At 43.1% G+C, this 27,227-nt stretch overlaps 1 protein-coding gene across 3 annotated transcripts; it reads right to left on the minus strand.

Annotated features, from left to right (window-relative positions):
* Positions 1–529: 529 nt before the first annotated feature.
* RUBCNL (rubicon like autophagy enhancer) lies at positions 530–22,987 on the minus strand. Of its 3 annotated transcripts, none has more exons than XM_087757492.1 (16): positions 22,946–22,987; positions 21,900–22,008; positions 19,629–19,737; positions 16,609–17,280; positions 12,666–12,751; positions 9,470–9,677; positions 8,516–8,620; positions 7,241–7,283; positions 6,744–6,876; positions 6,207–6,352; positions 5,335–5,399; positions 4,016–4,254; positions 3,179–3,240; positions 1,755–1,908; positions 1,541–1,631; positions 530–1,019 (listed from the first exon to the last, which is right to left on the minus strand). In XM_087757492.1, the coding sequence occupies exons 2-16, from the start codon at positions 21,969–21,971 to the stop codon at positions 907–909; spliced, it is 2,298 nt and encodes a 765-aa protein (XP_087613618.1). In that variant the 5' UTR covers positions 21,972–22,008; positions 22,946–22,987; the 3' UTR covers positions 530–906. The 3 variants fall into 3 exon arrangements, with proteins under 3 accessions (XP_087613618.1, XP_087613616.1, XP_087613617.1); XM_087757490.1 differs by lacking the exon at positions 22,946–22,987 and adding an exon at positions 22,588–22,690; XM_087757491.1 differs by lacking the exon at positions 22,946–22,987 and adding an exon at positions 22,588–22,684 and having other exon boundaries at positions 21,900–22,168.
* Between the last annotated feature and the right edge of the window lie 4,240 nt (positions 22,988–27,227).

The following is a 27,227-nucleotide window of genomic DNA, read 5'->3' on the forward strand; positions in this document are numbered from 1 at the left end:
AACTGTTATGGACTGACCGCAAACCCCATCTCCCCATAGGAGAGTTGGGAATGAAGAAGTGAAGTTGAGCCTCAGAAAAAGAGTGGGTGAGGTAGGGGGAAGTTGTTGTTTCAGTTTTTGTCTTTGTTTCTCACCACCCTACTCAATTTCTAATTGGCAATAAATCTAACTTTCCCCAATTTGAGTTTGTTTTGCCTGTGACGGTAGTTGGTAAGTGATCTCCCTGTCTCTATCTCAACCTACGAGCTCTTCCATCTTATTTTCTCCCCCTGTCCTGTTGAGGACGGGGAGTAAGAGAGCAGCTGGATAGGCATCCAGAAGCAGGCCAAGGTCAACCCACCACAAGCTGTTGCATACATCTGTTTAAAAGAAACTTAAAATCCACTGGTTCACATTAAGCATTTGCCAGAACTGAATTTCAGATCAGCATCTGCCTAAAGCTTGCAGGCAAGGTTTTTCTGTTGTAGAGTTTTTGAGAGAGTGATTTCATACTTTACCACTTTGTCCTATTTCCAAAATCCGACACAGGTAAGGATTTCCAACACTCATTTACTATCTATACACTATTTGCAGAATTACAGAGAAGAATAATTTTTATATGGAAAAATAGAATATTAAAATTCTTACATACAAGGACAAAACATAGCAACAAAAGGCTGCTCACAGAATTAACATCCTGTCTTTCTGTCACCAGTTAAGATGAAACTCATTTAGGGTGAGTTTTCAATGATGATATTAAAGTCTCTTTTTTTTTTTTTCTCCTTTTTTTTTTTTTACCCCCCCATAAAGGAGATATGCATTAAAAATAGTAATGTCTAAAACAACATTATTTAGTTCTTAGTCAGGCACCTGAAGATTTGGCTTTGAGCATCTTTTGAAATCAGCAGTCATCATTGGAATCCAGTTTCATGGAGACACCAGTGACGGAGTTTCTGAAAGCGTCCTCCGAGCTGCAATCCGCAGACATTTGGGGCAGCCTCCGGACTTGAAGCATGCTTTGTGAAAGCATGTTTTGCACTCTGTTTAAACATACAAGCAGTTTAACATTCAGGAAAAAAAACAAATTAAAAAATGAATCAATAGCTGTGTTCCTTGAAGGATGTTCTATCTAATCACCCAAGTATAAAAGTAAACAGAAGCAGTGCAAGGCCGGGACAACAACCACCACCGTAATAACTATGACTAAACATTTTGATAAGATTCGCAGGATTTACCATAAATGTCAGCAAGATCTGATATAACAGCTGTATAGCACTGTCCCAGGCTCGCTCTCATGTGTAGACCCCAAAAAATAGCCTCCCCCTGCAGCCATAATTATGTTCAGGCAAGTCCCTGGTTTTGCTCTCTGAATTCACTGACGCAAGACAGCTGCCACAGGCTGGTTTTCAAAGATAAATGCTATCCGTGGTTTTCAAATACAGGTGCATGTTTTCAAATATACGTACTTTCAGTGAAGCAAGTTCTCAATGTTTTCCTAAAATATGTCTGAACACTAACACCCCCCCAAAGAAGAAAGAAAAATGTTTGGTCTGGAACATACCTGTGCACCTTTTGCATTTGGCAATCTGATGTGGAAAGAGCAGATCTGCGCTCTGACAGAATTCACAGATAAACCCCTTTGCTTGACAGAGCTACAAGGACAGCAAAAGAGTTGATTTACTTTTAATTTAAGAAAAAATTATTTGGGAATGTCAGCAGGGATATTCCTCACACTAGCAGCTGCAAGGACACTAAGAGCACTAGCTTTTCCTTACCTCACAACCATCCACATGGGAGGTGGAGCTCTTCAGAATATCTTTAAGAAGGGGCAGTAACTGCCCTCGTTTGATCTTCACCAGATCATCCAGTGAGAAGAGATGCAGCTCCTCTGTCAGATGGCTGGGGAGCTGTTCAAATTCCTTCAGTACACTGCAAAGAGAAAGAAAAAACAAATCAAGTTACAAAATGTTGTTTTTCAAGTATATTTGAAGAATTTGAAGCCTCTTTCACTTCTCTAGTCACCCAGGGATCATAAAAGGCAAGTTCACACTAAATCCTACCTCCCCTCCCAATTTGAGATCACACTAACAAAAACTGGAGGGTTTGGGATTTAGAATAAAATCCCTGCTTTAAATTGGCATTCCTCAGGCACTGGAGTTGCCATGCAAAGTTATCCCAGCCATTCTTAAATGATGAGTAAAGGTCTCTCTCCTACCTCAGGAACAATAGGTAAAATCCCATATAGTACCTAATGCAATAAGCTAGGGCTATTTACTTTTTTTTTTTTTTTCCTCTCTAAAGAGAACTTTAAGGGGTTTTATCCTACATAGGTCACTACTGGGTGAAACTATGCTTGTACTAAGTGGGTGAACACTGAAAATATAGCTATTACTTTTAAAATATCACTGACATAGAAGGTACAGTGAGGATCCTAATGTTTATTTCTATAATGGAATCACAGGTAGCTGTCCAGAAGAGAGACATTAAAAAACGTTTATATTTAATTCTGGTGAATAACACGTAATTGATGCATAAAAGAGGTGGTCCATATCAAAGAGAGAACAGAACCTGCTTTTAAAGCTTATTTTGCTTATGTCTGTTTTTAAAAAGGTCAGAAATGCTGCAGTGGTTTTATCATTCACATGTCTACCTATCAGTTATGCCCATAGTTTGGAAAGGTGAATACGAAAAATGTTTAATTTGCAGTAACAAGCAAGGTCATGTTTTGATATTTCACTTTTGGTTACTACTTTCGTCTGAATATGTTTATAAAACAAACTGAATTGAGCATTATGACAGATTTCTGGAAGAAATCTTTAAACCCTCAAGGAACACATCTGTTAACTTTTTTTAAAGGCAAATCATCTCAGAGATATACACAAGTATCTTTGACCTTTTGAGAATGGGAGAGAACCTAAGAGAGAGAGAGTAGGAAAAAAATATACACCTAACAAAAATCATTCAACATTTAAAACCAAATGTCTAAGTATGTTACAAGAAACAGAAAGCTACCACATAAAACCTGTTCTTCACTGAACGTTTGCAGTGCAATAGAAGGAAGTTTTATTATCAGAATTTTCTCTAATGCTCGTATTAACTCATTTAAAACTGCACTCAAATGTCTCTAGAGAAGAAGGCTCTATAAGCACTTTAGGTACATTTTAATAAGCTATTTTTCATGCACAATCATAGCCCATACCTTTCACCAAACCTGCAGGTTTTCAAGAGCTTTTTTAAATGAAAAAGCTGTTCTTGTGTCTCCTAAAACATGAAGGGGGAAAAACAAAACAATTTTTAAATGAAAAATAATTGCATTTATATATTCATAAGTGAGGAACACCACTATTTGAGACAGCAACCTTTGTCAGTACGTCAAGCCACACCTAAAAATAGGAACTTCACACTGAGCACAGAATTAAACAAATGGATTGTCTGATGCACAGAAGGCCAAGGAAGGCAAAGGCCACTTTTATTCACTGACAAGGGAAGCAATTCCTAACGCTACAAATGGCTCCATGTCAGCACACGCTAGACCCAAACCTATGTAAGAACAGATAAGTGTCTCCTCAGCCAAGAAGGCAATGCATGGCAACTTGTAATCTTTGGCAGAGCACCCTTCCTCAAGCTGTAGGAGGTACATCCCTTAGATGAGCCGAGCGTGTGTTCTCTAACAGCCCACAAAATGAAGGAGTCATTCAAATCTTCTGGAGTTTTCCAACAGCCAATTGCCAAGCAGAGGTAAATATTTACTGCAGGAGCCCAGCTACCTGCCATGAACTAGAACTGGAAACCAATAAGGAAACACCTCCCAAAGACAATGAGACCTCTGGCATAGGTTGGAAACTTCTCCCTCCTCCCCCTCATCTGAGGGGAGAGAGGCCAAGTCCCAGAAGCAGCGATGGGACAAGTCTAAGTGCGGAGAAACCAACTCTGCCTCCTTTCTACATACACACACAGCAAAGGACAACTTGCCCTAAGGAGTTCTTCCCAAAAGTCTCAAATGCACAAATTCCCAATAAAAAAAGGACACACTTACCCTCACCCTGTCCATTTCTTTACTTTTTGTGTAGAGGGCTTCGTTAATACATGACACATTGAAAATTGGGTGCTGCCATATGCTGTCCAGAAGGTGTTTGGAGAAGTTGCATACATAGTATTTTTTGAAGTCCCACTTCATCAGTATTCGGGCCGGAATGGAAGACTGGGCATAGCTGTGGCAGCAGTCACAGAAGTATTTCCCCAGGTAGTCACAATAGCGGAGTCTCCTGATATATTCTGCAAGTAGATAGCAAGGAAATTGTGAATATTTATGGGATGCATCTCTTGTCTGTAGGCTCATTCTGTCTAAATAAGTCAGATCTACTGGACTGAGGGGGCAAGGGATTCTTTTATTTTTTTTTTAAGTAGGGGTTTTTATTATTGTGGTAAACATGTGCACAAAGTCTGTACTTTGCATTAGAAGAGAAAGCTTTCCTCACTTCCGTATTTGTCAAACTGAACTGATTATATTTATCACCATGAGATCTTAGAGAAACCATTGTTGCTTTACCCGTAAAAAAGAGACACGAGATAAAACACACAACAAAATACTTTCACCAAATGGAAAGACAAGCTGATCTTGGAGTCACGTTTGTATAATACTTTTTCATATGAAGAGGTTTGTGCGTTTTTTCCCAGCTATCTCAGGTCTGCTCGAGTTAGTGTGCCATCATAGACTGTTGATACTTTACAGGCCCTCGCAAATGCTGCTCTTTTGTGAGCAGATCCAGAACAAGTCTTGAAAGCCACTTCAAAGATTTCTTAGGCAAGGTCTGGTTGTCAGACCTGTAAATCATCATGTTTTTGAGCAGTTCTCACAAAGCATCACAAATAAAGCAAACGGGCATCTGTGATCAAGATTTTAAGAAAAAAAAGTTTTAAAAAGACACCCCAAAAGAGCAAATCCACACATGCCATAAGCTTGCATAAAGCCTCCATAAAGTCTCTAAAAAGAGACTTTTGGAATGTGTAAATTGACACAGAGAAAGAAAACACCATTAGAAGCTGTAAAACTAGCACCTTCCAGCCTGGAAGCTTGATTTTTTAATAGCTTTTCCTGTTCTGTTATTGGTTGTCATGAATTTTCACTGTGTACGAGAAGGACATCTATCAAGTATTGTATTCTCTCTGCAATGAGAAATTCCAGGCAGTGGTAAGATCCCACTACCTGTTTTATTATTGCAGGTACATCCAAGAATGAGATTTTCGTTCTAGCTCAGATAATTTTACAATTGTGGTACATCTATGTGGGTGAAGATTATAGCCTGATCACTGGTAACGGATTTATTAGTTTTTTTCCCTTTTGGTAATACTTACTGCTTTCTATCGGGGTTCCACAACCAACACATGTAAAGTTTTGGGCAGCCACCACTGCATCTCTCCTGCATACAGAGGCAAACCGTTACACCTTTCAGCATCCAAAACACAGTTTAGTTAACATTCTTAAAAATTGCAAGAGAGCTACACTGGCACCAGTGAAAATATCCAAATTAGAAGCTGACTTCTGCTCCTCCGCATGAAGACAGGGGTTCTGGAAGGAGATGCAGATTACTACTTTAGTGGGAGTCTCTAAGCTATTCTGTGGAGGATATACCATCAATTCCTACTTCTAAATATGGCTTGTTCCAAGAATTAAATTCTCTTCCATTTCTTAAAGTGGCATCAATATCAAGGGGGAAATCCACATCTGCAATTGAAAAAGCAGCTGGACCTGCAACAACACAGGGAATTAGCCAGCTTGCCTACTGTGTGCATTTAACAGCACTTTAAGCGGAGTGAGACAGTAGTTTCCCCAAACACAACCCGTTTTCTACCCCCTTTCTGAAAAACCTACTACCCATATCAGCAGGGAAGTGGGGAAACTCTTAAAAATATTCTCCAGGTAGTCTCACAAAATGAGATTTTTAGGAGTCCAGCTAAGCACACTGTCACTGTAACGCCAAACAGTATGTGTATTATCACATGTAAAAGTGCACTTGCCACGTTAATCAGGACGTGCCAACAGAGGGAAAAAGATGCCATCTGCTTTCTAGCGAAGCTGGTGACAGACACTGCAGAAGGCTGCACCATGCACTAGCTCTAACCGTAGGTTCTGTTAAATCACCCAGGCTCTCTCCATCAGCTTCAGCAGGCTTTAGACAAACCCCCACGCTGTACTAAATGACAATGCTCAGATCCCTTAGACTTACTTGACTGAAGGGTGAATATTAAATATAATCTGCGATCTTGGTGGGGCCCAGCCAGAAGATCCTCTTAATTTGGATATGATCTTTATTTCTTCAGCCAGATTCAAACTGGACTCAAGCTCTCTTGGAATCTCTTCTTTCAACACAGACTATTGGGAAAGACAAACTCATGAAGATGAACAGCCCATCAGCTGGACATATGCTATAAAACATCTCCATTTATATTCAGGGATTTTAAAGTTCAGTTTTCACCTGCATGTAGTCCCCCCTCAGTTAAACTCCCTTGTATCAGTCCCAGAAGAAAGCACATCCTGATTGTTCACAACTGCACATCTTAAATGTGCTGAAAATCGCTAAAGAGAGAGGAAATTTTCTAAAAATTTTCTAAAGTAAACTAATAAAAACTGTAAGTACTCTTCTGTATTTATTTTCTTTTTTAAATGCAGCTTCCCCCTTTCCCTAACAGTGAAGCAGCTGCAGTAAGACAATGATTATTTGGGGAACCGAATAAAGAGCCCTCTGTTTTCAGCTCAAACTCACTCTCTGCTTAGATGAGCTCAGGCAACCAGACAGTTGAACTGCAGAGTCTATCTGCAACCAGTGTTTTCTGAAAGCTCTGCACAACTCCTGAGCTGTCGCTTCAGCAGAATTGCTGCCTGGTTCAAAAGGTGATCTGAAAGTTAAGCAATAGAGACAGTGAAAAATAGCACCATGTCATCAGCAGCTCCACTGCCTCTTCTGCATCCCTGAAAAGTTTTCTCCCATCCTGTCATTCCTATCCCCTTGCTTTGATACACCCAGGCCCTCGCAGAGCCACAGCCACCACCCTTCAGCAAGACTCCAGGACCAGAGCAACACTCTGCTAAGCCAAACACCACAGACATTTGCTGTCAAGCAGCATTCCTTCCCCTTCCTTGGGAGGGCCAAATCTACCACTCCCAGACCTTTCCCCGCCCCAGCCAGAAGAGTCACCAGAAAGCTGGTCATCAGAAAAGGTAGTGCCACCAGGCTATTATAGTAAAGATACACAGCATTACCTTTCATCTGGGACAACAGACAGATTTTCAAGGTCTTCAAGTTCTGTGGTAAAAGAGAAAATTTTATCAAGCCATCTAAGAAACAAAGCTTCCATTACTCAGCACTGTTTTAAATCTACCTTCTGTGTTACCAGTGTCACTTTCAAATATATTCATCTTTACAACACCCTTGGTGGATGTGGAAAATAACCTCAGCCCTGGCTGTAAAACAGGCATAAGGAGTCTTATCTCCTCCGTAGATCTCTGACATCCGCTGATGAAGAGTACTCCCTAACAGCTACGCATCATATCATCACCATCAGCCTCCCTTCAAGAGCAGGAGAATCGGTAAGGAGAGACTAAGTGCCTGCTAGTCCAAGTCCAGCCATAAGGCACTAGACATAAATAATAATATACAGAATTTTTTTCGGTCATTGACAGATACCTGGTGACACTGATCACAAACATGCCAGCTAATGCTATAAACAAGTTAGTAACAGGCGAGATGAATGGAACACACTTCATAATGTTTATATAGACAAAATACGCTTATGCAGACAAGGTGTAGCACTAGTTTTGGCCACACATATTGTTATGAAGACAAATGCTTCCCCATTCATACACGTCAAAATAACTCTTGCCACTAGAAATGCAGCTTTGGGAGCTAGTTCTTCATTCTTAGATTAGGGAAAGAGGAGGTGAAAAAATAAGCAAATGTCTAAAACTGAAGGAAGCAAAAAAACCCATTTGTTAACAGGAAAAAAATAAGATAGAAGTTAAACGTTGCTCAGGCTACTTTTAAGGGTTTCTGTTTCTGTGTATGTAAAAACCAGAAGGTAACCAAAGAAACTCAGGATGTCCTGAAGAGAAGCAGAGCACTGGTGACTATAAGGGGACAGTCTACTCTAGTCCTGAAACAGACGGAGGGCTGCCTAAAACCTAATCAACCTCTTTAATTAGGAAATGATCATGTGCTAAATTCTCTCAAAGAATGCTGCTATAGTTGGCTGAGGCTGTACCAGTTTCACACTTTGCTCACCCACATTCACTGGGTTTAATCCTTAGGCATAATTTCAGTCCCTCAAACCAGCAAATGTGTTATTTTGTAGAAAGGAAATCCTGCACCACTCTGATATTTCTGCATGCGTTCTAATAAAGATTCATGCATACATCGCTCTTTCCATTTTCTCGTATCTCCTGCGATAACATCTACTAAGCCAATAGATTTTCCAAACAATGCAATAGATTCAGCTGAACAACAGAGGTGTTTCTGCAGTTATAATTTTAAAGTCTTACCAATAATTACATACTCATCCTCTGAGTCACTGTGGCAACAAAATCTGGTAACCTCATGATGTGATGGTAGATGCACTGGGGAGCTGACAGGCAGCAGAGCACAGCCTGTCCGGAACAAAGACAACACCACTTAAACTTTTACAGCATTTATAGAGTAGCACAATTGCATTTATATTTTTCTTCAGTTACCAAAACTTTAGCACACAGCCTGTATTTACAGAGCAATTTTATTTATTTATTTTTATACACCAATTCTTGGGAGTCTGTTATACAGCATGTCCCTCAGTTTCTTAGGAAGAAGCTTCTAGAGACTAAAACAAAAGGTTTTATATTATCCATGGTCTCTCCCCTTCTTGCGTGCAAACACACCATTCATTTTTCCCCACAAGTTATGTTATTTAGACTTCAGTTCCATCTGTAAGATCCATGTTACTCAGAGACTAAAGTCTACTTAAAAATGCATGGGCTGAGTCAAGCATTATAGTGCCCGAAGGATTTATTATCTTGCCTCAAAACTATATGTGAATGAATACTCCGGGCAGTTCCACTCAAATCAATTGCGTGGCCTGATCTGCATACTGCAGAAGCACAGAAGGAAAGCGCCAGGTTTCAAATCCTGCAAAAAAGGATTTAAAGCAAAGAGAAAACCAGCCAACTACAGGCACGCTCTATTAAGAGTTGTGCTTAGCATGCCGCACTTCAACCTTACATTTTGTTTTTCATGTAAAAGAGAAAAAAATTGTAGTAAAACACAGATGTGAGCATTCAAAAGAAAGAATTTGACCCACAGGGAAAACACTTGTGGCATAATGGTCATCAAGGAATACAGCTCTGTTGAGAGACTCAAAGAGAATTTGGTTCCAAGCAATGCCCAAAATTATTTAGTATTTTCTTGCACAAAAATAAATGGCAAAGGCTGTCAGACAAGGTTGCGTTGTAGACTAAGCAACTTGCCTTCATAACCACTGTCTGAAGAGGCAACAGAAGAATCAGACTTCTTCACTCCAGGGTAAGAAGATAATTCCAAATCAGTGTGATAGCTGCCATCTGATCCACTTGTTTCCTCCACACCCCAGGACTCTGCTTGTCGGCTTAGGATATTACATTTCATTTTTTCTAGTGATGCTATAATCATATCTGCAACAAAAAAGTGCGCGTTTTCCTGGGCGCGACATTGGAACATTCATTAGTACACAGCATATTTGATATTTACTTAAGATGAAGTGAAATAGATAATTTTTCCCCATACTTTTTCAACTCAAGAAATGAAAATGTAAGGCTATCTCACCTTTCATTTAAATATCAAAAAAAATAAAAACCACCCCAAGGGCAATTCAGAGACAACATGCAAAAGGCAACTGCCCAGATAATTGTCTCACCCTTGATTAAAACATACAATTTACTTTTATCTTACCCATCTATTAGATAAAACCAAACTTGATTACATGCCTAATTCATCAATATGTATGCATTTTAGGGATATAGTCCTCTAGTTACACTGCATTATTTAATATGCAAGTGTGAATCCATGTAACCTATTTAATAGGATTTAATTTCAAGTCAGTGTGCAGAAGCAGTTTTGCACGCATGCTAACTTGGATGGGACCAGAAGAGGCTGGTTTTGAAGGGACTGTGGATCTTCAGGTGGTGGGTAGTACAGAAGCTAGTAAAACGCTTTCATGTGTTAAGAGTTAAGGTAGCGAAGCAGGGAATATGCAGTGTGATAACTTACATGGTCAACCCAAGGCTACATCGAAAGTCTGTGATAAGGGTAAATGGGAACCCTAGCTCCCCTGCGCTACTGCCGCTGGCGTGGGCACAGCCTCCTAGCCCAGGCTCAGCTCAACACTGGATGCATCGTGAAGGGTTAGGTGCTCTCAGATGTGCGGGAGGACACTCAGAGATGCCCAGGATACTCTCCCCCTCTCCTCCCAACTGCACGTTTGCACTGTGCAAGGCTAAACCTCTGTCTAAATTACCATGGCAGTACCTAAGGCTAGAGATTCTGAGTGCAGAAAAATTAAAGCTTTCTAAAAAGTGGCTTAGGCTCAGAAAATTCTACCGCCCACATCAGTATTCATGACATCCCCTACAACCTGTACGGGAAGCATGAAGAAAGACATCAGCATTTGGAAACAGCTAAATCTTAAGGAGTACAACAGACATCACTGCTTTCTTATTGTCCACAGCCAAACACATTTAAAAGAGATTAACCTCAATGTTAGAAACAGCCTGCAAGTCCCTGTGGGTGTTTGAACAGACTTTCATCTTTTCCCTAACACTCATTAACATCACTTGGTGCAGTTTCTCCAGAGACAACTTTCAGTGAACTTCAGGACACACCATTAGCAAAGGAAAGAATTAAACAGCCTTTTTGCTTTTGGGAGATAAAGAGGACACCTCCTACTTTGAAGATTCAAAAAGCCTGGGTGGCAATGGTTAACCCCAAGTTAGCAGCAGAGCACAGCACATCAGCATGTCCTGCTGACAGAAACAATTATGAGCGTATCTGAGAGTTGCAAAAAGGTGGAACAGGATACAGGCACTCCTGTACTCAGCATGTCTCTATCAGCTTTCAGCTCTGCCTCCCGCTAGGTCCATCACCCTAGGACCCAGTCCCAACTCAGCAGTGACACACCAACCTTCCCACTTTTCTTCCCTCCCACTCGCATCAGTGGAAAGTCCCTCTAGATCAGCTGGCCCATCTCCCTCCTGGCACACAACTACAACTCTCAAGACTTGCTGACACAAAGTACCTTAGTTTTCAGTTTCCTGAGTTTCAAAGAGATTATTTCACAACGTAAAAATGTTTTGGGTTTTGGTTTGGGTTTAGTTTAGTTTTTTTTTAAAGGCCTGATGGACTGAGCTTAATGGACTTTTTTAAAGTCATAATGGACTGAGCTCTTGATATCTTTTAACCTGTAATCACATCAGCCCCCAATCATCTGCACAAAAGAAGTAGCTGATGCAATCCTGCCTCACTCAATAGTTCTCAGACTGTGGTTTCTGATATCTACTCACTGGTCTCCCTGTGACTGAAAACAAATTACTTTGGTTTTGGTTCCCATATTACAAACAGAGAAACATCATCTCCCTCCTGAAACACCTCTCACAAAAAGCAACATGAAAAACGAGTTCACAACCTTATAGGGTTTTGGTGTGTGATTTATTGGGTGTTTTTTAGTTGTTTTGGGTTTTGGTTTTTTGGTTGTTTTTTGTTTTTTTTTCCAAATGCACCTTAGGGATGCTGAGAGCTTCAAATCAAATGCAGAACTTGCCACTCCAGTAAAACCAGTGATGGGCACAAAGATGATTACCTCTTGGGCCCAGGACATGGGACCACACACACATCCACAGTCCAGCAAAAAATCTCCTTTTCTAGGCACATTTTTAAAACTCTTTTGTATTAAATCTTACTCATTGCAATGACTAATTATAACATTAACCCCTCCTTTCCAATTTTTAGAAAAGATTAACACTTAGCACAGTTATGCGTGACAGCATTATCTTCTCATCTTTATCTCTGTTTATAAGCTCAAATGGGCTGCCTATCTGGCAACACACCTAAGACCGTTTGGGTCCCTTATGCAAATTAAAAACCATGAGATACTGCTTGAATTACTGCAGATGTTACAGTTACTGTGCTTGTTATTCACATTGTAATTCTTTTACAGCAATCTCACATGATCATCATAAGCACGCACACAAAAAAAAAAAAACCAACCTCTCCCTGTCTCCTGATAGTAAAAGCAGGAGGTAAATCCCATCCACGTGCATGTAGCTGCAACAAATTCTACAAAACATATTCTAACGTAACTTTAAATTGACTATAATAATCTTGAAGTTTGGTTTCAAGGAATGTGTGGGAAAATGATGGAATGAAAAGCAGAAATGTACGGTGTTTTAAAGTGTACAGTATTTTAAAATAATTTAAATATTTAATTAATGGATTAAGAGTAAAAATAAATTAAGAAATAGGCTTTTCGGTTTGTCGGTTCACCCAGAGAGGGGAAGAAGAGGGAAAATACAGTATTTGTAAAGATTAGTCCATCTATCAGAAAGTTCTGTTATTGAGAAACACCTCCTGTCATTCAGTTTTGCCACTATAAAACGGAAAAACCATTATGACAATAGTCTTTGCTGTCCTCACCTTCTCCACATCTTCTGGAAGCATGCAGATGTCCTGCAACGAACGATTCAAGGGTATAGCACTTATGTTCAAAGGAGAAGTAGAACCTGTGGGTGTAACGAGAACTTTTATTAGTTATTTCTTTCTCTGCAGCTCCCAGGATGTGTGCAGGGTGACTTCCAGAAAGCAAAGCAAGCTTTCTTTCCCAAAACTGAACACCTTTAGGGCTGGAGGTTGTGGTGGAAGATAAGGAGAAGGAGAGAGAAATACGAGGAACACGTTGGCATGTGAACTACGCTGGCAACCTGAAGCATGAGTATCAACTACCAGGAAAACACAATTTAAATGCCGTGCGGTGACAGCACCACTGCACTCCCAAGACCAGCCCTCTCCCAGCTATGGCTTGAGCCGCTGGGGACAGCCACAGCCAGAACCTCGGGCTGGGATTACAGCCATGCTCTGCAGTTTGCAACACAGCCAGCTAACACTGCCCTCTGCTCATTCACAATAGCTGGAAGAAAAGGAAATCTCACTGCGGTCTGGGCACGCAGAGAGATGCATCAGCCTTAAAAGACTCCCTGAATCACTGCTGGTATTGTGTGACTGCAGCAAGTTTGGAAAAAACTTTGCCATTATGTTTCCATACCTCGAGGAAATCTCCCTCCTGGTTCCAAATCCAACCCATACTACATGGTAGTATGTACAACTGGGGGGGACGCAGTAGCCACATTACTCCCTGCCTCCCAGAAGAGCAGTTTTGTTTTCCTGCCATTCGCTGCTGAGTATGATGAGCATGTGAAACAAAATTCATCTCTTTTTCCCGTTAAGAACTTTTCACTATGGAGCAGAGCACGCATCTGGTTTTCCATAGATGTACCACGGATTGCTTTTTTATATATAAATACAGTCACAATCTCCTTCCCCAGAGAACTGAAGGTGTGAGATCAAGACCTCATGTTTCGTTTTCAAAACAAAACCACTGCTACAAGAAATTATTTATAGAAGCCATGCTACGCTTCCCTGAGCATCGGTGATATCAGGCTGGAAAGTCAATACTGTGCTCGAGCATAGCGACGTAGTGTTTTTGTACAGAATTATTACCACCTCCATTGTTTACACCATGGAGGAAAAACGGAAAGGCTGATGATCTGACTTTTCAAAACAGATTTAATCACCTAATCAGGTTATTTTCATCCACTATTTGATGATTCATCTCAGTGGATAAGCAGTGTGAGGGGAGTACAAGTAAGTGCTAAAGGCTCTACAGCTTGATAAAAGCCTACATTCTCATCAGTTAAGATAACAAATATTACTCTCTGAACTAGAAATAAGCAGAAAGAAGGAAATGGGGAAATTATTCCTTTCTCTTTAAAAATATAAGATGCAATTCATCTTAAATATAATTTTGAAATCTAATGGGAGCTTTCTCTATTGCTTACCTCTTGCATCCCACTTGCATCTTTAAGTGAAAAGAATGTAAAGTGGGAAGCAGCACAGGGAAGGAGCCCAGCACATCTAGCAACGGGGCGTAACTCTGGGTCTGATGCAAAAAGCGATCTGGTTGCCCTTCTGCTCCTGAGCACTGCTGCCCAGAGGCTGCTGGGGCTGGGGAAGGAGCCCTCAGGAGCCACAGAAGGAAGTGACCTTGATGCACACAGAGGTTAAAAGCAAGAACGATCCCTGTGCACTGCCAGTGACACACCAGCCACAACAAAGCCCCCAGAAAACATCAAATTCAGGCACAGGCTCTTCATTAACAATGACGAAGCCTTTTCAGAAGGCTGCATGAGCCAACTGGAAAATGGCCCTTAAAAGTATTAACAAGGCCTAACAGGAATCTCACAGGACTAGCAAAAATATTTATTCTGATTTAAGTCATCTTATGTCATTTTCTTACATCTTGTGCATCCTTCACCAATTCTTCTGAGAGAAACCACCACCTCTGAGATAGCAATGGAAAGGATGGCAAGTCAGGAGATGCTCTTGTGCAATTCCTGCCTTCACATTAGGCATTTTATTTCTTTTCAGTTTGCCATTTGTTTTTCCCATCCTCATAGTCCTGCACAATGCAGGGGAGAACGAGACCCCACTCTCCCCACCCCAGGCTACCCAGCGGCAAGTTAAATGGCTGGAAGCAATAAGGAACGATGAAATGCAGAAATTTTCACTTTGTACAGAGCAGACCAAAGTCTAATGCAGACAGAGCCCGCCACGTTGCACACTAACAGGATCCCAGCTCCCATAAAAAGTATTTGTTAGTAAAATCAAGGACGGTACTTCTTCAGTCGCCTGGCTGCTGTATTCCTCTCTTTGCTTTCTGGAGAGCCAGCAGCGCTACTGACCCAACACAAGCTTGTCACAGGTCCTACTTGCGCCAGAAGATCGAGTCACACACAATTTAATTGTTCTTACACACGTGCCTCACGGTCCCTGCTGACACGGAGAACCTGGGCTGTGTTTTCCAGACCTGGTTACCCAAACCTGCGCGACTGGCCCCAGCCAGCTCCGACCGCCGGGTGTGGTTTCCTTCTCCCCGACGGGCACCTCTCGAACGCACAGGGCCAACAAAACACCCAGCAGAAGGAAACAACCATAATCGTTGCCATACTAATTCTTGACAACATCCTACCCCAGATGACAGAGTTATTACTGTTAAAAGCTCCCAGTCCTGCAACAGCACGTGCCTATTTGAGACCTCTCTGCTGACTTGAGGCCTTGGAGGAGCTTTGGGTGAATAGCTAGAAAGGACCAGAGCTTGGAAGTGGAACTCAACAGAGCATCACCACTAGGACTACTATTGACCAAAGGGAGAAGGAAAAAAAAAAAAAAAAAAAACCAACCACAAAAAACAAACAGCCTTTGCCATTTTTATTTATAATACAAAGGCAGGCTGAGTGCTCCCTGCCGTTTGCCTTCTTTCCAGTGAAAATCAGGCCTCAGTCGCATCATCTTTCTGGCACTCATAGATACTGATAACACCCTTTATAAATAAAATAAAGATGCTTCATCTTGCTGTAGCAAAGGCTGTTCGTATCAATGTTAGGTATTAAAGACAAGGGGATTGTTCTGGTGTCCCAGCTGAGGGCAGGGGCCCCGCAGCCCAGGAAGGCCGGCACACCTCATGGAGGTACATGCAGCCCCGAGGTCAGGCCAGCCGCCCCGCCAGCCATCTTGGGGGCTCCGCACCGAGCACCCCACCTGAACAGGTCCTCGCCTGCGGGCCTGTGCTGCCCTGAGCCCCCTGCCGCTGCAGGGACAGGAGAGGCACCCTTTGCTAGCAGCCCTCAGTCTGCGTCTCTTCACAGGCAACATGCGGGATTATCCGTATGGTCAGAAACTGGTGAGGGGTAAAACGGCCGTGATCTGCATCGGATGGGGCCGTGTGTCTCTGAGACAGCGGGCGCACTGGGAAAGGGGAAGAGGAAAAATAGTCCCGCTCTGGCACAAGCCAATTTAGTCATAACAAGAATGGATGTTAATGCCCTGCCTCCAAAATCCCAGAACCGAAGGACTCCCTCTCCTCCAGCTCACGTCAAACACAAGGAGATGTCCTAAGGAGCCTGCACACACCAATGAATCACTACCAAACGCCCAGATCCATGCTATCTGCTTTTGGGAGAAGGGTAACAGTGAAGACAAAACAAATAAGGTGGAAGCTTCATCCAGTGGATGTTCTACATTGCTCACAGCTCAGAGATCTTTATATTATACCAAAGGCTGCGTATTAGAGAAGCATTTCTGTGTCATGAGACGGACAACTACTGCAAGCACGACTGTGTCCCGTTTCACCGAGTCTAACCCTCTGGCTCTCCTTCGTTTCTAAGCTTTCCCTTTCTCCCCTCTCTCCTATTTTGAATGACAGCATTAGTCTAATTCACAATCACCATGAACAAGTGCCATTTCAATTACAGTTGTCCTTCCTAGCACAGAAATCTTAAAACAAAAATGGACCTGTAAAGGTTACCTGTTCGATTGACTGGCTCTGACTGGGAAAGTCCACTGGGAGAATTGCTGTCACTGTTGCTGACAGGCACAGGCTCCAAAGCATCAGGGTATTTCAACAGATCTGCTGGCTTACCAACAGTTGAATTGGGAAGAAACCTTGTGAAAGTCAAGTCTTCTTCAGGGGAAGTACAACGTTCTTTTCCACAACGCACAACAGCCGATGTGACAGTGCCTCCTGTTAACGTCACCTGGGTAAAGCAGTCCCGCTTCAGAGGGGACACGTCCGAAAGAGTGAAGCCATCGAAGGAGGAAGCAGCGGGATCCCCGTCAGAGTAACTTAGGGGACAAAAGAAAGTATCCAGTGAAGGTTTAGAGGAATCGCAGCGCGTGTTGTCCCAACACGCCCGGTGCCTTGTAAACCGAATGTCTGTCTGTGTACAGGCAGCGTTGTGATGTGCAGAATCGCTGTCGCTGTCGTCATGGCTATCCCCGTCGCTGCTTTCTTCCCACCGTTCCATGTCACTGTCCAGATGCTCAGCTCCCTGCATTGCGGTCTGCTCCAGCACCAACGAGGGCTTCAAACCAGATGCGTTTAAAACAGAGACGAGAATGCCTTTGATAGCTTCAGCACTGTCTGGGTACGATCCAACACTTCCAGCATGTCCAATCACTGCTGGCCTCAAGTATTCATCTGTTCAGAACAGGGAAGAAACCGAAAGGTTAGGAAACAATCCTAAAAAAAAAAAAATTAATTTTAATTTACAACATGAATAAAATGCACATTATTTTTAACATGGGTGAGAAGAAAGGGAAGAACTGAATTCACAGACCACTCTCTGCTGCCTCTTCCTGCCAGAAAGCTCTTGCTATCTGCAGCCAGGAAGCAATTCTGTCGTTGATAAGGCTAGGTAATAAACCAACAGGGAAGTATGCTGCTGCTAGCCAAACACAATTAGTTAGGACTTTAACGGTGACCGATTGTCAGCGTGCTCGAAAACATCATTGTTCTGCAAAACAGGATGAGGTACAGTTACCAGTACAGGTACTGGTTCTATTGCCAGTAAAAGAGAAGGTCACATTATAGCAAGACATGGACTATCAATACAGCAGGAAGAAAAAAAAAAAATACACTTAGTAATAAAAGGTCACGTGATTGCGTGTTTCAGCTCAGTCGACACCCCATGTGGAAAAGGCTGAAGTAACCTTCAGTCCATTATTCATAAGGGTGGCAACATTTACGTGAACCCATAACGAAAATTAGGTCACAGCGAGTTCATTACAATGCCTCTAAAGGAATCAAAAGTACTGCCTGCCAAGGTCCTGCATGATCTGCTGCAAAACTGGAGTTCACTAGAAAATGGAAAAACTGCTTTTAGTGGCAAACGTGGCAACGTTAGCGTGATGTAGAAGTGCGCACTGCAACCAGTAGCTATTCAAGAATAAATTGAAGACCTATATCTTGAACAAAAAGCCTCACAGGAACTGCCGTCATCCAAGCAATAGAGAGATTGGACACAAAGTCTATGTTTAAGAAGAAACTATAGTCCACATCATGACAATGAAGTTAACAACTGTCTCCTTTGGGGAAGATAATTCGGTTGTAAAATTCTAAGAATAGACACAAGCAAGAAGATTCATTTCCAGGGCAAAGAACTCTTAGTTAGGACCACAACGATTGTTAAACATCGCTGGTGAAAACAGCAGCAAGTCTTGCAGACTGCAGACTTTGCCCAGAGGTTGCTCTCCTTGGACATATCTCAGTGGAAAACAGCAAACCTCTCAATGAGTCACTCATCTGGAAGCCTGCATGCACTCAAATGGCATGATAAGAAAGTTTACTAATGAACTGATCAAAACCAAAACAAAACCTCCCACGTACTTTGGAAAAGCAAGTCTATATAAAGAGCAGTCCTCGTCAAGACAAAGCTGAAAAAATTATTAAGAACATCACATATAAGCTATACTGTCCTAGTAATGCTGTCCTAGTAAAGCCAGGTCAAAATTAGCTGAAGAGTTCATCAGTGATTGGGACCAGCCACCTGCCACTTAATCAGGACAAAGCTCTTGCAGAAATAGCAGCAGAACTGCATATTTTACTGGCTGCACTTGCAAAGAAACACCTTGCCAATGCAGACAGCTGTGGCAGTGTAAGGGCAGGAATGGGAAAATAAAAGCTAGCTGACTTTCAAACAAACATATTTTGATCTTTTCAGGAAAAGAAAGCAATTTTGATAACTATTGACATTTCACTTACACAAGGAATACCTTTGTCTGGGCTGAACACAGCATCTTATTCTGTGCAAGACAAAACATTTAGTCTCACTGTCTTCAACTCTTCTGCTCTGCTCTCCTATGGAAAACCCATCCCGTCAGCCTTTCTATCCCCTCTCATCCTTCCTCATCTCCACTACTCCAGCATCATGGAGCATCCCTAGCACTAATCATATAACCGTGCTGACTTACTCTGCTAAATTACTTGTTCTTAGTGGATTGTAAGAGAAAAAAGAACAAGTTTGAAAAATTTAACTTGGGCTTCTGCTCTGCCAAGCTTAAAAAAAACCCAACCAAACCAACAACAAAAAAACCCCAACCAAACCAAACCCCACATTTTAAGCTACTACCAGAAATAGGTTAGTTCCAATTAAAAAAAAAAAAAAAAATCTCAAATTCAGTTTTGCAACTGATACTCACGTGAGTAATTATGGTAATCTGTTAAAATCTGAGAAACTATTTCTTGAATGAACAAGGAGTTAACCTGCCAAGAATCATCTGAATGGTTCAAGTATTTTACTCTTGAGCACTCAAAATGCCAGCATAACTAAAATGGCCAAACTACCATTTAAAAGGCAAAAAACCCCGTACTTACACAAACTGTATAACATACTTTGATGTTGTCGCACCTTCCGAGCCAATAAGCAAGGTTCCCTCTCCAGCCAGGCTATACTTGTTTAGTACACACGAACATCGATAGCTTTTGCTAGCACCACAGGCGCCAGCGGAGCTCCCCAGAGGGAGGCGGTTTAGAACAAACCGGCATACCTGAGAGAACGGAGATTTGAGGTGTCGGAGCAAGGCAGCTAATCCTCACTGAGGGATTTGAAGAATACGCTGACTCGGTGAAAGCCACCTTTAGGCTTTTGTGGTTTAACTAGAACAAGAACACACAGGCAGACAATTTGGTTATAAGACAACAGTACTCTGGTAATGATACCCCCAGTCTCACAGTCATCCCAGCAGGAAGAACACCGTGCTAAGTAAGGCCTGATGACAGTCACCTAACCACCGCCTGTATTTCCGGTTGTCTGAAAGTCTCCCCAGAAACACGCACCAACTGAAGAGCACTGGCATCTCAACTCTGCACCTTGCATTTCACTCCAGAAAGCAGGTGACCAAAAGAAACTCTCCACGCTAGAATTAAACATGGGCATAAGGCATATATGAGACAAAATGCTCAATCAGATGTCTATATACCTGTCAAAACAACAGCAATGAAGTGGAAAAGAATTCAAGAAACCACCAGTCTGTAGCTGGAAGCACGGGCCTGTTTAGATGTATACAAGCTATGAGCTAAATCTATGAGGCCCTGACTCCACAAGCACCTGATGCATGTGCCGCCTGACCTCCCAGGTGTATCGACACATCATCACACCTACCTAATTTGATAGAACATAGTACATGTGGTTCACGTCAGTAACGTGGTTGGCCCAGCATAAAGCGAGACGCGACGCAAATAGATAATACTTGACCTGGCACACAGCCTGCCAGCTGACAAAAATTTTGAATGCATTTGAACTGACTGAGCAGGTTTATACCAGATCAGCATTTTGCTTTGTGTGGTCATGACGCTTACAATTTGGTATTTCGAACCCCAAAGCCGGATTTACTATATTGTCAAACCAGCGTAAGCTGAACCAGGGCAAGCAGTTTAGCGCAGATACGGAGGGGCTAATTCCAGCAAGGGAGCAAGATACGCTTAGGACAGCAAAACAACAGGTCTCCTCCCCAAGCTCGCAAATTCCTTGCGAGGGTCACACATTTGTCTCCCGCTCCCTCTCCATTGCCTCAAGTATGTCACGGACCTGCAAAGGACATCACAGAAACCTGGGAATTCAAAGGGGTGCCCTGCTCCGACAGGCACATCATTAAAAGGCACTTAACCACGGTGTACCTCGTGCCTTCTCCCCACTCACAGACATCAGCGCGATGTCTCCACACAGAAACACCCCCAGGATGCCTCTCACCCTCCCCTGCACCCTGCGATCCCATATGAGGAGGAGGGAGTTAAAAGGTGTGCTGTCCTCTGCCACCCTGTGCTGACCTCTACGTCCCCCACACGGTCCCCTGGGAGAGCGAGGCGACTCAGAGAGCAGATCTAGTGCAGATATCCTTCAGGCTCACGGAAAGCAGAAGAAATTAAAACCCACAAAGAATTTCCTTTTCAACTGAAGAATAACATTTCAGGCCAAAAACAGTATGCTGAATTTCAAATATTCAGTGCTTGCTTATGCCAGTGCTTAGAAAAATCCTCTTTTCAGTATCTGATAGTGCTTTCTTTTTTTTTCTCCCCTCTGCACTAATTTAGAGAAACCGTCGTGTAGACAGGCTTTATACATATAAATATCATATTGTCAATATTACTGGATAAAGTAGTTCTTACAATAAGTAATTTTTTATTAATTACTTTTATTTTTAAAAAAAAATTGTTTTTAACATCAGCAATGAACAGACTCTACCTCAGGATGCAAGTATCACAACTGCCTGACACCAGGGTGAATGCAAGTACTTTATCAGTAAGTGTAAATATTGAGAGTGCCAAGTTTTAAGATTTTATCTTTTTTTTTTTTTTTTAAACAAACCTCCCATCTCTTAGATCTTATCAGAAGCAACTGGTGTTCTGAGAATTCGGGTAAAAGCTTTCCATTTACTTTCAAGGTGTTAGATTTCAACTATATCACAGATTGGGAAAGCGCTCCTTTAGTATTTAACTATCAAACGAAACAAACAAACAAACAGAGGCAATTAAAGAGTACTTATAAGGAAACAGGACAACAGAGATGCATGAAAAGTACCACAACGCACTGCCATAACCCATAAAACCCCTGACATTTTGACGCCTTTCATAGCATAAACGAGTCAGCCTTCCCCCCCAACACTGGGGTTGCATTTCCAAAATTAACTCCGTAATGAAACCGCCAGCATGTAAAAATATTTACCACAACCACTGACGCCTAAAAGCTATTTTCTGGAAAAAAAAGTCCCCCCAGCTAACGAAAACGCTGAGGCGGCATTCAGACGCCCGCCTTGCCTTACCTTTTTGGAGCGGGGGTGCTTGAAGACTTCTGTTCTGCTGTAGCTGGCTAAGGCTACTGCATGGAGAGACATGGTGGGGAAACATTCATTTTCTGGGGCTGTGCAGTACCTGGAAGCAACAGGGAAAGGATTACAGCCGCCACCGCCACGTTAACCGCGATTCTCCATGTGTTTTGCAGCCTCTGCGTCTAATATTCTGGACTGTCTTCGGTCTTGACTCTGCGTGTTTATAAGCTCACCGAAAAGCAGAGCTCAGCAACAAGGAAAATCTGTGTTAGAAAGAGCCTAACTTAGATTTTTTTTCTTAAAAAAAATCAACAAACAACAAACAAAAAACCCAACACAACGGGAATGCGCACCACAGGCACCAGAGGAATGCACTGATCTGCTGTACCCCGCAGTTTGCTGTAGGAGGACGAGACGGAGCGGGCTCGGCAGCGGTGAAGCTCCGGCGCCGCGGCAGAGGCTGCTCTCCCCCCGCCGCCGGGCAGGGCAAGGCACCGGCGAGGAATAAAACACCCGGGAAGCCCTTCGCTCGGCAGCGCTCGGCCTGCCGGACAGCTCTGGAAAGCGTTTGATCCGGAGAGAGGCACCGCAACACCCCGCCGCCCGAGCGCCTCCCGCCCCGGCAACGCGCACCATGCGCCCTGCAAAACACCCACCGGCCGGCCGGCCGCCCCGTCCCCACCTGCAGCCGCGGCGCCGGGCTCCCCTCCGGTCGGCGAGCAGCGCTCCCGCCCGCCGGGCCGCAGCGCGGGTCCCGCCGCCTCCCGCCCTGCAGCGGCGGCGGCCGCCGGCCCTCCCGCTGCCGGGGAGCCCAGCACCGCCCCGGGGCGGGGCCGCGGGGTTGCCGGGGGCCCGGGGCTGCCGGGGGCGCAGGGCTGCCGGGGCCCGGGGCTGCCGGGGCGGCAGGGCCGGAGCGGGGTCACTCCGCCGGCCCGGCTCGCTGGGAGCTGAAGGGCATCCCTCAGTGCCGGGGCGCAGCTTGGCGACAACAAAACCCAACCCATCCAACCCAAACAAATCCAAACATCAGCAAAAACCACCTGTGAGGAGCGGCTGAGGGCTCTGGGTTTGTCTGGCTTGGAGAAAAGGAGCTGGGGGGAGACCTCATTGCTCCCTACAGCTGCCTGAGGAGGGGGAGCGGAGAGGGCGGTGCTGGCCTCTTCTCCCTGGTATCCAGTGACAGGGTGACTGGGCATGGCTCAAAGCTGCGCCAGGGAAGGTTTAGACTGGGCGTTAGGAAGCATTTCTTTACCGAGAGGGCGGTCACACACTGGAACAGGCTCCCTAGAGAGGGGGTCAATGCCCCAAACCTGTCAGTGTTTAAGAGGCATTTGGACGATGCCCTTAACAACATGCATTAACTTTTAGTCAGCCCTGAAGTGGTCCGGCAGCTGGACTCGGTGATCGATGTAGGTCATAGAATCGTTAAGGTTCGAAAAGACCCTTAAGATCATCGAGTCCAACAGTCCCTTCCAACTGAAATACTCTACTATGTTCTATCCTATTCTAAACCCAAACAAAACCAAGATAAGTCAATTGGGAGTGAATGGAGGGTGCTTCCTCCATCGGGGCGGGGTGGGGGATGCGGAGGCCTGCAGGTACACCTCAGGGCTCAGCTGTATTCGAGGATTTGCAGACAGCTGGCGTATTAGAAATGGCAAAGATCCATTCTCGCTGGGCTCTAGAAAGGGATTGAGCCATCTGCCAGGCCACTCTCTGAGTCAGCTTCCTTAGCGGGCTCAAAGCTAGTAAAACTGCAGCCTCTAGTAGCCCGTTTGGGCTAAAAATAAAGTGGAGGAATGCTGAGCTGTATTCGTGTAGCTAAAAAATCGCTGATTGTCCATAAAATGCAAAAAATATCTGCAGGAACTTAGGAAATGGCAAACCATGAGGAAGTAGAAAGGAGGCAGAATCCAGATGGTACCATGCAGAAGTAAGTAGAAGCCATAAACAGAATGCAAAACAGCTACAGTTGAAAATGTGGCTTTCAGATGCTCTGGAGTAATTCCCTCCCTTTTTAAGCACAGATGATGACTTGGCCAGTAAACAGGGCAGTGGATACGGGCTGTGGAAACTTAGCAGTAGCCGCTGGCCAAGCTGCACAGTTGTCTGAACTTGGTCTGGATGTTGTCCTATGGCATGTCTTTCAAATTCCCAGCTATAAAATGGTAATTTCACATGGCTATGTGTAAAAATAAATTCTGCTTTTGAGAAACTTACATGTTCAGGTGGGGAAGAACAGGTAGTAAGGTGGGAAAGGCTATAGATTTATTCATAGGGCTGGATTTCTTACTAAAATCTGGCAAAAATCAGCTAGGGAATTCATGCTTCATTCGCATAAAGTTTTCCAAAATTCTTACATGAAAAGTATTATACAAATGCAAAATACTAAATATGTCTGAAAGCAATATTGCGCAAGAAGAGTGTGGTAGCATTTCAAAGATTTTCATATGCGTTTGGTGCTTTTTTTGTCTCTGTGCTGCTTTCTTTATGTATATGTGTATTGTCAGGAATCCTTCCATTGTGTCAGATACTTTGCTTGGGATGTGATTAAAAGCCTCTCTACTTTTTGCAGATGTCACCAACAGAAATATTAGAAAACTGGACAGATGCAGAATCACAAGGAGAAAAAGGAAGGAAATTCCCACCTTTTTTTAAATTTGACAAGGTAGAAACTCAACAAGACCAGAGGACACCAAACTGGCATCTTGCCCTAATACCAGAATGACCTGCATTGGTTTAGGAAGAAGAAAAAAACAAGCTAGTTTGTCTAGAGTATATGCCAGAATGAAAAGCACCAGCAAAAACCTGCCTAAAACCTTCCAGCAGAATGTCAAAAACCAGAAGAATAAGGTTGGGAGCAGAGACGGTGGATTAAGAGCTCACATCAATGGGCTTCTGTAGAGGAATCGTCCTACTTTCCACATCTTGGGCATGGAAGTAAATGGATTGTAAACTTCAGTAGTAGCCAAGATATATACCACAGTGAGATCTTTGAGCTGCAAAAGGGTGCACTGGGGAGAACTGAAAGCAGATAGCCCTGGTGTCTCTAATACAGCTTATTTAAACACGTTCAAGGCATCGTTCCTGACAGGGGCCCAAGACAGTGCTGACTCTGTAATGTTTGCATCAAATCATGTGAAAGAAACAGGCCCGCTTTTTGAATCAGGGAACGGTGTATTTTTAATCACACAGCTAAAATAGCTCAACTGTGGCAATTATTTGGAAGACTTTTACAGAGAAGCCCCAAAGGCTTTTTTTTTTATTATTATTTTAAGTTTTAAGGCTAATGTTGCAGAATGACTGAATTCTACCTTTTATGAAGAATCATTATTCCTGTTTCTCCAGGAAAGAGCTACCTGGAATAGGCTTAAAGTTAAAAATATCAGCAATATGCTAAAAGAAGGAAGTATAAAAGTAATTGCATGTAAAACCAAAATAATTACAAGGACAGGTTGACTATCCCAAGCCAAACATACACATCCAGGAAACTGGTGGTGAGCTGACCCTCTAAAGAATTCCAGACATGCTGATTTACAGTCAAAGTACAAAACATGTCTGAGGATGCTGGTACCCTGGCAGAGGACGACAGCTTGTGACAGTGTGTCCTCAGCTCTCCACCCAGCTGCCAGGTGGCTGGCCACGCTGCTCCTGAGCGAGCTACCATAGCCTCCATTTGCTGATAGACCTTACAGTGCTGTGGCACATCTCCCTCAGATCAACGCACATGCTGCATCTGTTCTGGTGGATATGTCTTTACAAATATGTAGTCAGTGTTAATACAGCCAAAGACCATAATTTCTGCGACAACAACATTTAATTCCAGTAGTTTGACAGCTGTTTTAGGAGTGGCTCAGCCACCCAAGTTGGAAGGGCAAGGAGACTGAAGGCACCTTTGCTGTTCCTGCTCAGGAACCCTGACTGTGTGCATTACTGGTACTATGCAACTGCCATAATTAACACACATTCCTGTTTTAGATCAGATTAAGCCCTTTTTAAAGACCCTGTAGTGAGTGAAATGATTGTCATTAGAAGAGAGAATCAAGTGCGTGTCCACACATCCTTTCAACCAGTAGAAATCTTGGAGCGGAGAAAAGGACAGAGCGGAACTGATCTCAGGAGGAGTAGAGCTGGACTCAGGAGGCCAAGGAAAGAAAAATGAAAAGACCTTGCAGTTTTCCATTAAAAGCAGTCTGTAAAGGCTTTCCAGTATTGTCCATTTCAAGGCAGATGGGAAAACTTGGCGTCTTGAGAAAAGGCTAATCCTTGTAGCTATGAACTGAACATCAGAAACAGTTGAAAAAACATCACTTTTGGATGTTTTTAATAGTAAACTCTGTACCAATAGAACTGCTGAGGCAAGGATTATACAGTCTCTTTAAAGTCAGTAAAATACCATATGTACATGCATATTTAAGTAACTTATGTTTTTAACCTGTTGCGTAGCTTGGGACGCAACTATTCCTTATGAGTACTACTAAAAAAACTCCGATAATTTATAAACATGATTTGCATAGCAATTTCTGAAGGGAAGCATGTGGGGAAGGGTGGATTAAGTGGAAAAAGGGAGAAGGGTGAATCACAGGGGAGGTTAAAGACACGGGAAATGGAGACATTTAAGAACTCGTTCTCGCCTGCCTGCGCGAAGTCCTCTTTACTTGGGGTAAAGAGTCGAGCTCACACACTGCTTGCTGATGACGGTGGAGTTTCTTGGCACGAATGTGTGACAGAGAGAACAGATACTGGTAACACAGACCGTACTTCTCCATATCCCGTCTGGGTAGATGCATCATGTATTTTCTCGGATGGCAAAACTGGCTTAAGAAGTTCTTGTCCTTGCTGCCACCTATCTTGTCTCATAGCTATGTGTTTCCCACATCTGCAGTTTATTGCTCCTTCAGTTGCCAGTGCCACTGTAATTCAGACTACACATTAAAAGGAAAAAAAAATAAAGAGGTATTATAGCTTATTATTCAGTTTCATTATTTGGCAATCCAATGGACAGCACAGCTCCACAAGACTGACACAGATGAGGAAGTGTGTGTGTGTGAGAAGAAAAAGCAGAGGGGTGCAAAGAGCGGGACTGGTTGCTTGCTAAACCAGCTTTGTCGCAAAAGAAAATGCATCAAGGAGCTACAGCTATATTACTAGACTAGTCACTTCTAGAAAGATGGGTTTTGCTTTTTTGTTTTGCCTATCACAGATGGTGAATAACTTACTACCAAGAAAGAATTTGTTCTTCTGACAAAACTTCTGTAGCAAATCAAATTATTTCACCTGCATTAAATAATGCAGGAAGGCACCCAAAATAAAAATGCTGAG

This window comes from Nipponia nippon, unplaced genomic scaffold (assembly GCF_047370975.1).
Source record: "Nipponia nippon isolate SJK-2023a ecotype South Korea unplaced genomic scaffold, ASM4737097v1 scaffold_2, whole genome shotgun sequence".
Classification (NCBI taxonomy): domain Eukaryota; kingdom Metazoa; phylum Chordata; class Aves; order Pelecaniformes; family Threskiornithidae; genus Nipponia; species Nipponia nippon.

What these genes read in the sequence shown, in the direction of transcription:
- RUBCNL (XM_087757492.1), bottom strand. Translation starts at nt 21,971, where the DNA reads ATGTCTCTCCATGCAGTAGCCTTAGCCAGCTACAGCAGAACAGAAGTC. An exon ending in TCTGTTGTCCCAGATGAAAG is followed by an intron (nt 6,877 to 7,240) that starts GTAATGCTGTGT and finishes CTTAACTTTCAG; the next exon opens with ATCACCTTTTGAACCAGGCA. An exon ending in ACCTGCAGGTTTGGTGAAAG is followed by an intron (nt 1,909 to 3,178) that starts GTATGGGCTATG and finishes TTCTCTTTGCAG; the next exon opens with TGTACTGAAGGAATTTGAAC.